Source organism: Centroberyx gerrardi, chromosome 20 (assembly GCF_048128805.1).
Source record: "Centroberyx gerrardi isolate f3 chromosome 20, fCenGer3.hap1.cur.20231027, whole genome shotgun sequence".
Classification (NCBI taxonomy): domain Eukaryota; kingdom Metazoa; phylum Chordata; class Actinopteri; order Beryciformes; family Berycidae; genus Centroberyx; species Centroberyx gerrardi.
Window position 1 is genome coordinate 8,692,253 of NC_136016.1, and position 12,590 is coordinate 8,704,842.

General features: G+C 44.9%; 1 protein-coding gene across 1 annotated transcript in view; it reads left to right on the top strand.

Annotated features, from left to right (window-relative positions):
* The window catches only part of dock1 (dedicator of cytokinesis 1), a 176,685-nt gene that overhangs the window by 55,362 nt on the left and 108,733 nt on the right, over positions 1-12,590 (top strand). Inside the window, exons 22-25 of the mRNA XM_071907671.2 lie at positions 135-263; positions 2,242-2,350; positions 5,350-5,420; positions 10,733-10,839. Of these exons, the coding sequence (XP_071763772.1) occupies positions 135-263; positions 2,242-2,350; positions 5,350-5,420; positions 10,733-10,839 (416 nt within the window). The remainder of the gene's footprint in view (positions 1-134; positions 264-2,241; positions 2,351-5,349; positions 5,421-10,732; positions 10,840-12,590) is intronic.

Below are 12,590 nucleotides of genomic sequence, written 5' to 3' on the forward strand. Positions count from 1 at the left end.
TAGTGAGCAGCTTGGGAGAATGCCTGAAGAAAACGCACTGAAAAAAACAACAGTTAAGGACAAATGAGATCCCATTGTGGGATTTGAAAGTCCAAATTTGCCTAGCTCAGTATGTGGTTTGGTCGTTCCTGCAGGAAGCTGACCAAGGTTCTGAAGAACTACGTGGAGAATGCTGAGAAGCTGACGGAGCAGCTGCTGAAGGCCATGAAGGCTCTGGAGTACATCTTCAAGTTCATCGTCCGCTCCAGGGTCCTCTTCAACCAGTATGTCCTGATGCGCCTGCGTGCACACACACTGCATGGAGACATACGTGCAGACACACAGTCACTCTCAGCGTTTTGGACAGAATCAGTTATTCTTTCATTTTCTTTTATACATTTTACTAGCTGGCATATAGTTTCCATTCTAACTTTTTTGCTGCCATTATTCCTTCAGTAATACTGTGGTTTCATCTCTACTCCGTAAGAAAAATCTATATAAATTGTAACAGTGTTTGTCTGTTCCACAGTTTGCCATTACTGTGGACTAAAGTTGAAATGGGTAGAAGTGAAGGGTCTTGCAGTAAAGTAATTTCTATGGATGCATGTATAATTGGCTGTGGGGATGTTAAATGGATGATAATGTTGTAGAGCCATGGACTGAAGCTGCTGGTGGGCGAGGGTCTGATGTATGACCCTGGTCTAATTGAGTGAGCAGAGTTTGATTGGTTTTCTGTCCAGTGTCTAGAGGACGCTCCGTCCTTTACTGCACATATCGGACCGCAGCAACGTCGCGGCGTTCAGTGTGTGTGCCGAGTGGCTCCCCTTGCAGGATGACTAATAACACCCTTATCTTAACCTTTCAGTAGACTTTCTATCTGTATTTTAAATCTTTTTTGTTGGATAGCACTTTCCTCGGTTGATGTGAAGTTTCTGCATTGTGGGCCATTGTTGCCGGTGGCAGCCCCATCGAGCCATTGTTGCTGTGTCAGACGCAGGTTTTGAAACTCTTTTAAATTGAAAAGTTGCCTTTGAGATGGCTGGCAGTGACTTGGCATCGGAGGCTTTTATGGGGCTCTGACTAGTGGGAGCAGGGCTACATCAGCAGGTGATAGGCTTCTCAGTGCCGGCCAGCGGAACATTCCTATGACATGGTAGAAGAGGCACTCTAATCACGCAATTTTCCCCCCTGGAGGAAAGCTCCTCACGACCGGTGTGGCTGTCCTGACTTGACTCTGCTCCTTGGTGCTGCAGGTGAGAAGCGGCTTTAAGTAATTGTTGTTGTGGAAGCCCTGAGAGGGATGCCTCAAATCCCATGATTTCTGTAAGCCCATAACAGTGACTATCCTGGACCATGTAATACTCGCAGCGCTGTGAGAGATAGCGGCACCACAATACCTGGCTCTCTGGAAGAAAACCAGTGAAATCTGATGTGGTGGGAGCAACCTAAACACTTCACCCCCCCTTCACACCTCTCACCCCTGCTTCCCCCTAAGCAGAGCAAGAGGAAAACAGCTGGGATATGTGTTTTCAATCAATAGCCATTTGTATTTTTTTTTTTTTTAAATTTGTGAGTGGTTGACACACATCATTACTTTGCAGCGGGCACAAAGCGGCTCATTTGCGGTTAATACCACGTCTGTGGAGATTTATAGGCTCTGCAAGTGGGATGAAATGCATTTGCATTTTTGGGGGATTATGGAGGGAGCCCTGCTTTGTGTTCCCATGCACTTTGAAATGGGGGGAAGCGTTTTCACCAATTGTTCTCCGATTATTGGCTTTTGGCTGCTAGCTGGGCAGCTTTTGCTCCATGGAACTAAACTAGTGGAAGAGACAGTAATGTTACTGAGGCCCAGACAGATGGGGAAGGCTATTAGATGACACTCCCTCTCTGTTCCTCTGTTAGTATTCCAGGAGAGTCATTAGTGTAGATTATTCTTTTTACTGGTTTTCGTTTCCCCATGACAACAGGCAGGTGCATCGGGGTCTTGTCATGTTGTTTTAAATGCTAATCTGGCTGGCAGCAAGAATGATGACTGTGGTTTTGATGCAGGAATATTTGCATTGATAACACGCACGGGCTATTCTGCTGGCCGCTTTTAATGATTTAACAGAGAAGCATCAAACTCTTGTCACTTCCACTGCACGGGGGTGGAGGGGGTGTGTGTGGGAGGGAGAGGGGGGTCTGTTTGCATAAGGATGAAACAAACAAACAGCCTTGTGATCATCTGCCAGTGTAATTCTCTACTTCCTCTCCTCCCAGACTCTATGAGAACAAAGGGGAGGCCGACTTCATGGAGTCCTTGAGGAACCTCTTTACTTCCTTCAATGACATGATGAACAGCAATTCGGAGAACACGGGCATGGTGAAGGTAGGCCGCCATGCTGCACATGTCCACCACCATGCCACCGCTGCAACTCTATGCCGATAAACAGCTGCATGTTTGAATAGTAAATGAAACTGTGATGATTTGCTGTGGGTGGCATGCTCTCCAGTTGGACATAATAGAGACGTATGCATTGTATTTGATTTAAACTCATGATGGCAACTTATGGTCTCGGAGTCCAATGTGTTTGCTCCATCCATCTCTGGCCAGTGAGAATATCTGTCTCTCTGCACAGTGTGTGGTTTTCCTAATTTTCCATATGACCTCTATAGGGCTGCACATTAAATAAAACAAAAGCAAAACAAAATCATAAAATCATTAAAAGACTGTTCAGACAGCTTCTTAAACAGATACTCAAAGTACTTGTCCCGTTCAGAAACCATATCCTACAAATCATTCGGCAAGAGAAAATATTTTAGTTTTATTCAAAATATGCAAAACCTAACCATTAGCACCACCCACATTCTTTGAAAATTTAGAGAAATTATATAGCCATTCATTTATCTGTCACAAGCGATCTCAGTCTCTGTGACCGCTGATCAGATTTTAGCAAAACTTGGAGGAATGATACATCTCACCACTGCTTTCTGGCATTTAAATTGAAACAAAATTACACTGATCAGCCCAAGGGGGGCGCTACAGTAACAGGTCAAGGTGACCGGTTTGTTGAGGGCGAGAAGATGTTTACTTTTGTTTTGTTATATTGTACAGCCCTAGCCTTTTGAAGTTTTTCTCCTGTCCATACATTCCTATGTTTGGTCTGTGTTGGTGTCTCTTGCCTGTCTGTACATGTTTGTTTGTTTGTTTGTTTGTTTGTGTGTGTTTTTCTCTCTGTCTCTTTCACTCTGACCTTGACTGTCCTGTGATCTGGGGCTCCTCTGGCCTTCTCCTCTTTAGCTGCTCCTCAAGGTATTTCTTTCACTGCCTTGCCTTCACTTTGTCCTCCTGCCTTCAAGCTCCCTCTAGTGTGTTTGCATTTCATTGTCCTTGACCCCAACACTGCAAAACACACATGCGCACACACACACACACACACACACACACGCTCGCGTACACACACGCATCCAGAGATAACAAAATCAACAATGCACATGCACCTGGGCACACCTACAGCAGATGCATGTGCACACTCAACCATAGGAGATGCCCCGGAGTCAATTAGGAGTCAGTTGCTGTGTAATTGGGTGAGATATTAGCTTTACTGTCAGTAAATTAAAAATTGATCTTGAGGAACGGGCTTGAAAGCGAGGAATCCTGGTTTCTCCCTAAGTCAGCCCTTGTGAAAGCACTGTGACAGGTGGAAGCTAATAAGCAGTCCCAGTCACACCTCGAAACCGCATCCTGATGAGCATCTGGACACACACACACACACACACTTTAACTGACACACAACTGCACACGTCTGGTGACTGAGACACAAATAGCAGGAGTAGCAGGAGCAAGAGACACAACTCCTCTGAGACTTGCTTCACACAGCACGTCCCCACACAACAGGTGGGAGTTTAGTTGTTGTTGAGAACATAGTGGGGGGAAAAAGTTTTTGTTAAAATAGCTTTTCCAACGGGCCAACAGATGCAGTTTGCTTTTTATCGGAAGGCAGGATTTCTAACTGAAGATGTTTGATACTTGAGAGTCAAACAATGCCTTTTGAAATTCAACTTTCAGCCTCTCCAAGTCTGTCTGTCTGTGTCTGTGGAGGGAGGTGAGGCGGTTCAGTGATGCATAACAAAGTGCTAAAACACTAACCACAACTAATAAGGCGGGAGTAGACTAAAGCAGGGTTTTATTTGGAATTCATGACTGTAGCCTTGTTTGAAAAATCAAGGCAAAGATGCAGACAGTGTAGCTCTGATTGAAATCTCTGCCAGTGGATGCCGAGATGTCCAGAAATGTGTTCTGCACTTTTTACAAGAAAATAAGACAAGTCACAGCTCTTAGCTGTGACAGAATTTACTATGACGCCGTTACATTTACTGAAGTCAATAACAAAGTTGTTAGTATTTTCTCCCTTACTAACTTCATTCAAACATTGCTAATTAGCTGTCACACGTTTCCAGCGGTCTCTCAACTAAACCACGCACAATGACAAACAGTCTGACTGTAGCAGGTGATGTCCAGTGTGTTACATCTGTCTGGGTAATCAACCCGTATGAGACAGACTGGCACTGCCGCTAATTTGCACAGATGCTGTATAAACACCCCGACTCACCTTGGCTGGCATTTAGATCAGTCAGTTAGAGTGGGAGGTGTCAGCTCAGATTATCGCTCCCCATTATTAACGGATGGCTCTGTAATCAGCCACTCGGCACACAGTTGATGACTTTATCATGGTATGGATGGGCTACTGGAGACTGGAGATCGTGGCCCACTACTCTCAGATTGATAGATTGAAAGATAGACAGAAGGACATAGACAGACAGACAGGAAGAGACTTCAAGTCGAGCTCAAGAGACTCGGGTTGGTTTATAGAACAAGTCCTTGTCACTTATCCCCACTCATCAGATGCACCCACACTACTGAATGTGAGCAGAAGTGGCTGATATGAAGGCCCTGACTTTGGCTCTGTACGACCTCATCTGCCATTAATGGGCTGTTTATAGAAGTGCAGGCACACACAAATAGAGTCAGTCACATCAAACATGTTGCTCATCAAATGGATTCAATCTAGCTCATTCAGAGTTTTATTGTTCTAGTTTGTGGCCCACAGAAGGCAAAATTTGGTTTAACAGCTGTAGCATTCATGTTGCTGGGAGGCCCAATATTTTCATCCGAGGAACTGTCTGGGGCGAGTCCAGGCTAGAGGACACACAATCAATGAAGCTACAAGACACAATTACACTCCATTTGCGGGAAACTTACTTCGACACTAAATTATATGCAATGGAGTTGCTTACTAAGTACTAAATAATGAATGAATGAATTAAATTAATTAACTTCAAGCTGAAAATGCTGTTCTGATCATGTTTCTTGGTTCTCTTGTTAAGGGTGCGGCACTGAAGTACATTCCCACCATCGTCAACGATGTCAAGCTGGTCTTTGATCCCAAGGAACTGAGGTAATTTCAAATGATCCGTTGTATATCCATGCTTTAATGTTGTTACACTGACCCCACAATAGACAACTATAATTTTAAGGAAAGTATACAGTGGTAGAAGAGGGCTTGTCATCCTAGCAGATCATGCAGCTCTGTGAGTGAACTGTTTCTGTACTTGATGGTAATGTGCATACGCAGAATTCTTCTTTCAGTGAACTTCTCTCTGAGCGGAGGGGGTGCCGCTGCCGAGTGGCACAGCGACTCATTAAAGCCAATCTACTGTATAGAAAATGGCCAAATTAAACTTAAATGTCCTTCTGCGGGGGGAATGAAAATAGAAATCTTATTTGCTTTTATTTTTCGAGGCGCCCGCTTGAATTAAAATTTCATGTTTAGATACATGCCTAACAAGCTGATGGCATATTGTGCCGCCGCTGAGAGGCAGAAACACCACTCACTCTCCTGGCTCTCTAACTTGGGCTGTTTTCCATTCAGCAACTCAACATTCACCAGATGTACTGTGATGGGCATTGGTTAAACACGCTCAGGTTGCCTAGGAAACCTGCTGTGCTTGCTCCACTAAAGTGTCCATTTCAGTTAATGTTCTCTGCTGTTATTGTCATCTGCTATATCTTACTTTATGCTCACCATTTTATGATAAATGAATTAGAAAATGAAGTACAACATACTAATTTTACTGCAATGCATTGTTTAAAATGTTAAACTGTTTTTCTGTTTTTATAAGTAAAGTGTTCATTTGGTGATGTAAATGTACTGTATATCTTTTCCAATGCAAATGAACTTCAGCACCTGTAACCAAAAATTCGATACCATGTGTCTTGAGGACAGAAAACAGTTTCTGAGACCTGAAAGGACACTGCATTTATAACAAATGCCTCATGGGTGTGCCCTTGATTTTCTGTCCCATTTGAATGTCTTTAATCTCTTATGCTAAAGGGACACAACACAGAAAAATAAAATAGGATGGCCTCATTTATAAAGCATTATACTTACAAATTTGTTAGGAAAGCCTTTCCAATATGTGCACTGAAATACATTTCAGCTTCAAATGAGTCTTTAAAAACGCATATTTCATCTACGTATTCGTCAGACATTTCATCATCTGTAAACATTTCATCATCTGTAAACATTTTGTTTACTCTCATATACCGACACCAGCCCCGGTGTTTCTATCCAGAGTGACTGATGATGTTCCTGTCTATGTCACTCGGTGACATAGACAGGAACATCAGCAGGAAGATGAAATGGGCAGGTTACTTATGACCAGACTGAGCCTAATGGGAGTGAATAAAGAGTAAACCACTTTTCCTAATGATGCAATCTTTATTCTGCTGAAGGGTAGGAGAGAGAGGAGAAGAACAGAGAGGGAGAGAGGGAGAGATGTCTGTGGGAATCAGTAGGGGAAATAGGGGCTGGTTGGCACACTTTTATGCTCTCTTGTGGATTTCTCTGACTCAGAGTGTCTTACAAAATTAATTTCAACATCAGTAGAAAGCTTAAGGTCTTGGGCAAAAATGGATATCTCTTTTATAGTTTCAGATTATCTTAACAAATATTTATTAACCATCAAAGACACTCTCGACACAATGTGACAACAAGCCCTGACTGCAGGGTGGGCTGGCTCAAGGTGTGGGGTTAGTTATCCCTACATTTTTTTTCAGTGGTTTGAGCTCAAATACAGAAACGTTCTTAAATGTTTATAGCTGTTTTTATATGCTGGAGACACCAAACCACCAAAATGTGCAAAATAGCAGTCTTTATTGTGCTTATCAAATAATTATTTGCTCTGGAGAATGGCTGGAAAGTTGTGGGTATTGTGTGGCATTTAAGAAAACCTGAATACCAATCAGGACCTGCCCTGCTACACTCACGCCAACTTTGGGGGATTTTTAAGTTGTGAACCACTGCATATGTAAAGGCACATTTATGGACCTGTGTGGGTGTAAGATGTCATTTTTTTTTTTTCTCACTTTTCTCTCTACCTATAAACGAATAGAAGTAAATAACTGTTTATAAAAATATGTTTTCTGTTATAATAGGGGTTGGTTGGCACTGAGACAACTGTCCCTATATCACCTCTTGAGCAAACGTTTTAGTTTATTTAAATAAGCTTAAATTGAAGCTATCCCTCTCCCCCTTTCCATTGACAACTGCGATAGATATAAAAAACATACAAAAGTTCATTATGAAAATCCCACAGAATTTACTTCAACATATGAAATATACTAAAAAATACTCACACCACATGGGTATGCTCAGCACAAGAGGGTACCTTTTTGGGATGAAGATTATTACACAACTCCCTTGAGTGTGTCTGTAATAAGCAAAGTAACAACCAACCCCTGTCTCCCCTACTCTCTGGATGACACTTGTAATGTTCTAGTCCAGCGATTCCCACAGACAGAAAACTTGACATAAAATGAGTATCCTCGTGGTTTTCATATTTTTTCAGAGATGGAACAACCAAAGCAGATGTCATATAAAAATAAAAATTCTGATTGTTATTGGGCAGGATGTATTTAAAGAGGAAGAAGGTGGTATATTTTGAATTCAGGGCCCCGGAGATAGTAAGGCTGGGAACCACTGTTTCAGTCTCGGGTTTAAAAAACTTAACAGGGGCGGTTGATCATCAAAGAAAATCTGAACAAAAGTTTTTCCCGGTACCACAGTAGTTTTTCACAGATCTTTGACAGAGAAATATGAATATAATTGTGTTTATTCAGGTTTCCCCACTGGATTCCTCTCTCCCTCCCCCTCCCCCTCTTCCTTAACAAGCGGTGTCTGGGTTAGTGTATTATATGCAGCCCAGATGAAAAGACTGGGGAGACTGCGGGCCAGCCAACCTCCCCAACCTTGAGGCTGCTATACTGCGGCGCATCCGCTGATTGAGTGCCAGGGCCCGAGCCTCGGTGCTCTGCCAGACCCCTGTGGCCCCTTATTGACTTGGCCTGAGGGCCGAGGAGGAAGAGCCGGCTACCTGACTGTAACTCCGTGCCAGTCCCAGCCCCAGCCCCAGGCCTGAGGTCTTATTCAGCCCCCTAAGGCTGACCTCCACAGTGGATAATGACATTTTGGCATCTCCACTTCCAGTGTAGTTTGCAGTCAAAGCCATCCGCTGGCTGTCTCTTATTGGAAATTGGCTTTAGCTCTGTGGGAAGCTGACGATTCAAGTGGGAATCCTTCCAGAAAGTTGGGAAAGTTTCTTGCAGACGTCCCTTCAAAAGGGGGTTGAAGTTTTGCCAGTCAGTTTGCTTCCTTTAAAAACTTGTGAGGGACAGCCGTGTTTCTAAATGATCACTATTTTATTCCAATTAACAGTCTCGCATATAATCTAAGTCTAATGAACCAGATCATTACAACTTTGATTAAAGCACAGTGAAGGAAAGTACATTGCTGTGCAGATTTTTATAGAAATACTGCCACAAAATCAAGCATTTTTGTCACAATAATCAAAGAATACTGACTTTGGTGTTCAGATATATGCAAATACCTGGAAATGAAAGCCTTGCAAAATGTCAATGTTGAGTAAAAGGTCAAAAATGTGGAAACACTGAATGTGAATTGTTGCAGGCGGTGAATTTGTTGTCTGTCTCTGGTAACTAGAGGAGTGAAATAGGCCAAGTGTGTAACACAAGACTAACATGCCTCGTGAGTGCCGCCACACGCAAAGGGCCAAAGCCATGTGCTTGTCAAATCACCCATGACAGACTGTTGACACAGCCAACCCCTGAAGAGAGGTTGAGCTTCCACCTGTCAGCATGTCCTGAACACACAACCGTTCACATATATATTAATGCATGCACATATTTTCCATCTCTGACACACAGCAAATACTGCAACACACTCACATAAGTCTAGTCCAGCAAGGAAAAAGAAGCGCTGCTGGTTGACCAAACAGACGTCTCAGTTTACGGTGCAGGACACCGGTGTCAAAGTGCCTCTCTCTCTCTCTCTCTGTTCTCCCCCGCGGAGGTAAGGGTGTACGTCGCATGTTCTGCGGCTCGGAGCTTACACAGCATGGCACCTGTATCCTTCAGGGGTTGAGAAGCACACAGCAAGGAGTCCCCTTCCACTCGCCCACATCCAGCGCCTTGGCAGCTGCCATTTCCACAGCTGAGTCTGAGCCAGACAGGGCCGCCTATCGCTGCCTCTGGCCTGCACTCCACCGCCGTCACAGCCACAGTGTGGGGGGGGGGGGAGCCTTTGATCTGAGGCGGAAGACACCCTGTCATCCCTTCTTCTCCCTCTCTGCTCTCGCTCACCCACCGTCTCTCTGTTCAGCTCTTATAACTCCCTGCATTTTTTTTCCGGCTTCTTTATCTCTCTCTCACCCTCTCTCTCTCTCTCTGTTTGATTCACCATTTATCTCTGCCTCCCACCAAGGTGTGAGGTTAATTCTATTTCATTTAAATCCATTCAAAAGTGAAACTGTTATTTATTAGTTATACACAGAATGTTCAGTCGTAATTCTTTCTTTCAAGATAAGACGCGCAAAACTTTTTACATTTTTGGATGGTAAAGATAATCTACACTCTGAATTGGCTGGATTGAAAGCAACGTGACCTTCCTCCCACACTCCCTCCAGCCACTCTTTCTTTGTGTTGTGCAGCCAGAAAAGAAACATTCACCCAGACCAGGGGAGCCATTCAATGGCCATTTGACACATTTTTGTTTAATTTTTTAATTTTTGTTCTGTTTAATTTCATCATTCGGTTGCCTTTCTTTTTCTTTCTTGCGCACACCTGCAGTAGCCCTCCGCCACTCAGCTCCTTTGCTCTGAAAGCAGTGAGTATGAGCTATTCACTTAACCACAAATCGCAGACCGGGCTTTTCTCCTGCCTTAGCAAAAGGCGGCACCGGTTGTTCTTGTTGTTAGCACAAACCTGGCTGAGCGGGAGGCGACTAAATTGAAGCCAAGGGGGGAGAGCGTTTCATCCCCTGCCAGAACCCCTTCTCTCCTCCTTGAGCCTCGGCTTGCCAGCATAACAAGCACCCGGCCTCCTCGCTGAGGACAAAACCCCCGGCTTCCCGTCTGTGCATGAATGCGGATTTGTCTTTGAGGGACAGCACTGTTGAATGTTCATAGTTTGAGCTTCATGTCGGTACACCTTGATATATGAAACCAGCAGTGGCGCACGAGACTCTGTGCACCTCACCTTTTTATACCGCAGCTTTATGCGACAGAAGCAAGAAGAAAGCCATGGGAGTTCATCGCGATTTGGATGATTGGCATTCAATGAAACACTCAGCCAAGCCTGAGCTGCTTGACCAGTTTAACCTTTGTGTTTATTGTCCTCCTTTTGTCTCCGTAGCAAGCTGTTCACCGAGTTCATTCTAAAGGTCCCTCTGGGGCGCCTGGTGAAACAGAAGCTAGACTGTCTGATCGACATCGTCCACAGTGACCTCTTTACCCAGCACGGTGAGACACACACACACACACACACATACACACTGCTCCAATGCATGCACCTCCACTCAAAACGCATTCATGCAAGCAATCACACACACACACCACCTGCATCCCCCAGGGTGCCCTGTGTGAGCTCACGGTAAAGGTCATCGTGAGGCATAGTGGAAATCCCTCCTGTTATCTGGGGGAATTACGCAAACCCACCGCTAATCACCTGTATCTACAGACCCCATATGTCTGTATCAAAATGTCAGCACTCCCATCTACTCAATCTCTCGCTCTCTTCCTCCCTCCCTGTCTTTGATTCTTAATCTCTATCTCCAAGTGTGTTTGTCAGGTAATAATTTGTGTCCCTCTTTCCCTCTTTGTGGCCTTTCTCTCTCTTTCCCTGCTTCTCCCCACACACACACACACGCACTTATTTTGGCCGTGCTGCGCCGCCGTCAAAGGTGAGGGCAGTCGATGAGGACAATGACTAACCAGGCCCGGGGTGAGCGGGGCGGCGAGGCATTTTGTCACAGGCAGTAGTCCTGTGGCCGCACGTTGGGGTCTCCATCCACACACACCGCCACGTGGCGGTCGGATTAAATGAAAAGCTCTTACCAGCACAAAAGCACAGCGGTAATTCAAAGCGCCCGGCGGGGCCAACACACGGCCCGGAGCGGTCAGCTAATGTAGAGGAATGGGACAACAACTGTCCCACCTGCAAGGCTGCTCTCTTTCCCCCTGCTGTCCGCTGATCAGTTCAGCATAAAGGGAGTGGAATGGTGGAATGGAGCTCGGACTGGGTGCAACGCGAAGTTCGTCTTATTGAATACATGTCTGATATTAGACATCACATGTAAACCGCTTTGTGTTCAATTTAACGGCCGAACGCTTTCATACTTTGGCACCGTATCATCGTCTGATTAGTGCTTTGACCAGTTTGGAGAGTAGCTATAGAGAAGAGAAAGCTCAGCGCGTGGCCCCTTGGTCATTAGTATTGATCTGATGCTGTAATTACACAGTGGGCATGCACGCCTCCCCGATGCTTGTGAGCGGCCTGCTGATCAGCGGGAGGACTGTTGCTGAGGATGTAGATATGGGCTTTCCCGCTGCTCAATTCTCACAACAACGGCACGCGCCGGCGCTTTGAATGTGCCCAGTTGTCTGTCGTGTGCTTTGAAAAAGAGTGATACGGAACGCTTAATCGCAAAGTAAAATGATCCTGTCCCCATCAGTGTCAAGCAGAACTCCACATCCTGTTGTTTTATTACAGATAATGACCGCTGAGCCGAGCAGATGAGTCGGCCAGACAGTGTTTAAGGGCGTCCTAATCAGCCGTACTAAGTGCCCACACTCCTATAGGACTCTTCATGCTAATTGTGGCCTGACATCCCCAGGTGGTCACTGATAGGTTCCCCGGCCAGCCAATCCCAGAGTGAAATGTAGCGAGCATACGGACGCACAGCGAGAGGCAGCTAACTGGATGCATGGCCCTCAACATGGAGTTTCTTTTCTGTCTCCGCGCTCTCATCAATATGCATTGAATATGTTTGCTGATGGGAGTGTTTTTTCCCCCTGTATGTTGCACAATGATTAACATATTAACCGTTTTCATGTAAAAAACATGACTTAAATGCATTTGTGTTTTTCCGTCCCCGATGGGCTTATTTCTGTTTAAAACGGTGCCTTCGGACAATAAGATGACGTCCCTTTTTCACGGGTTCCTCTCCATGTTTGAAATTGAAATGCAGCGTGTCGGATGTGATTGGTATGCC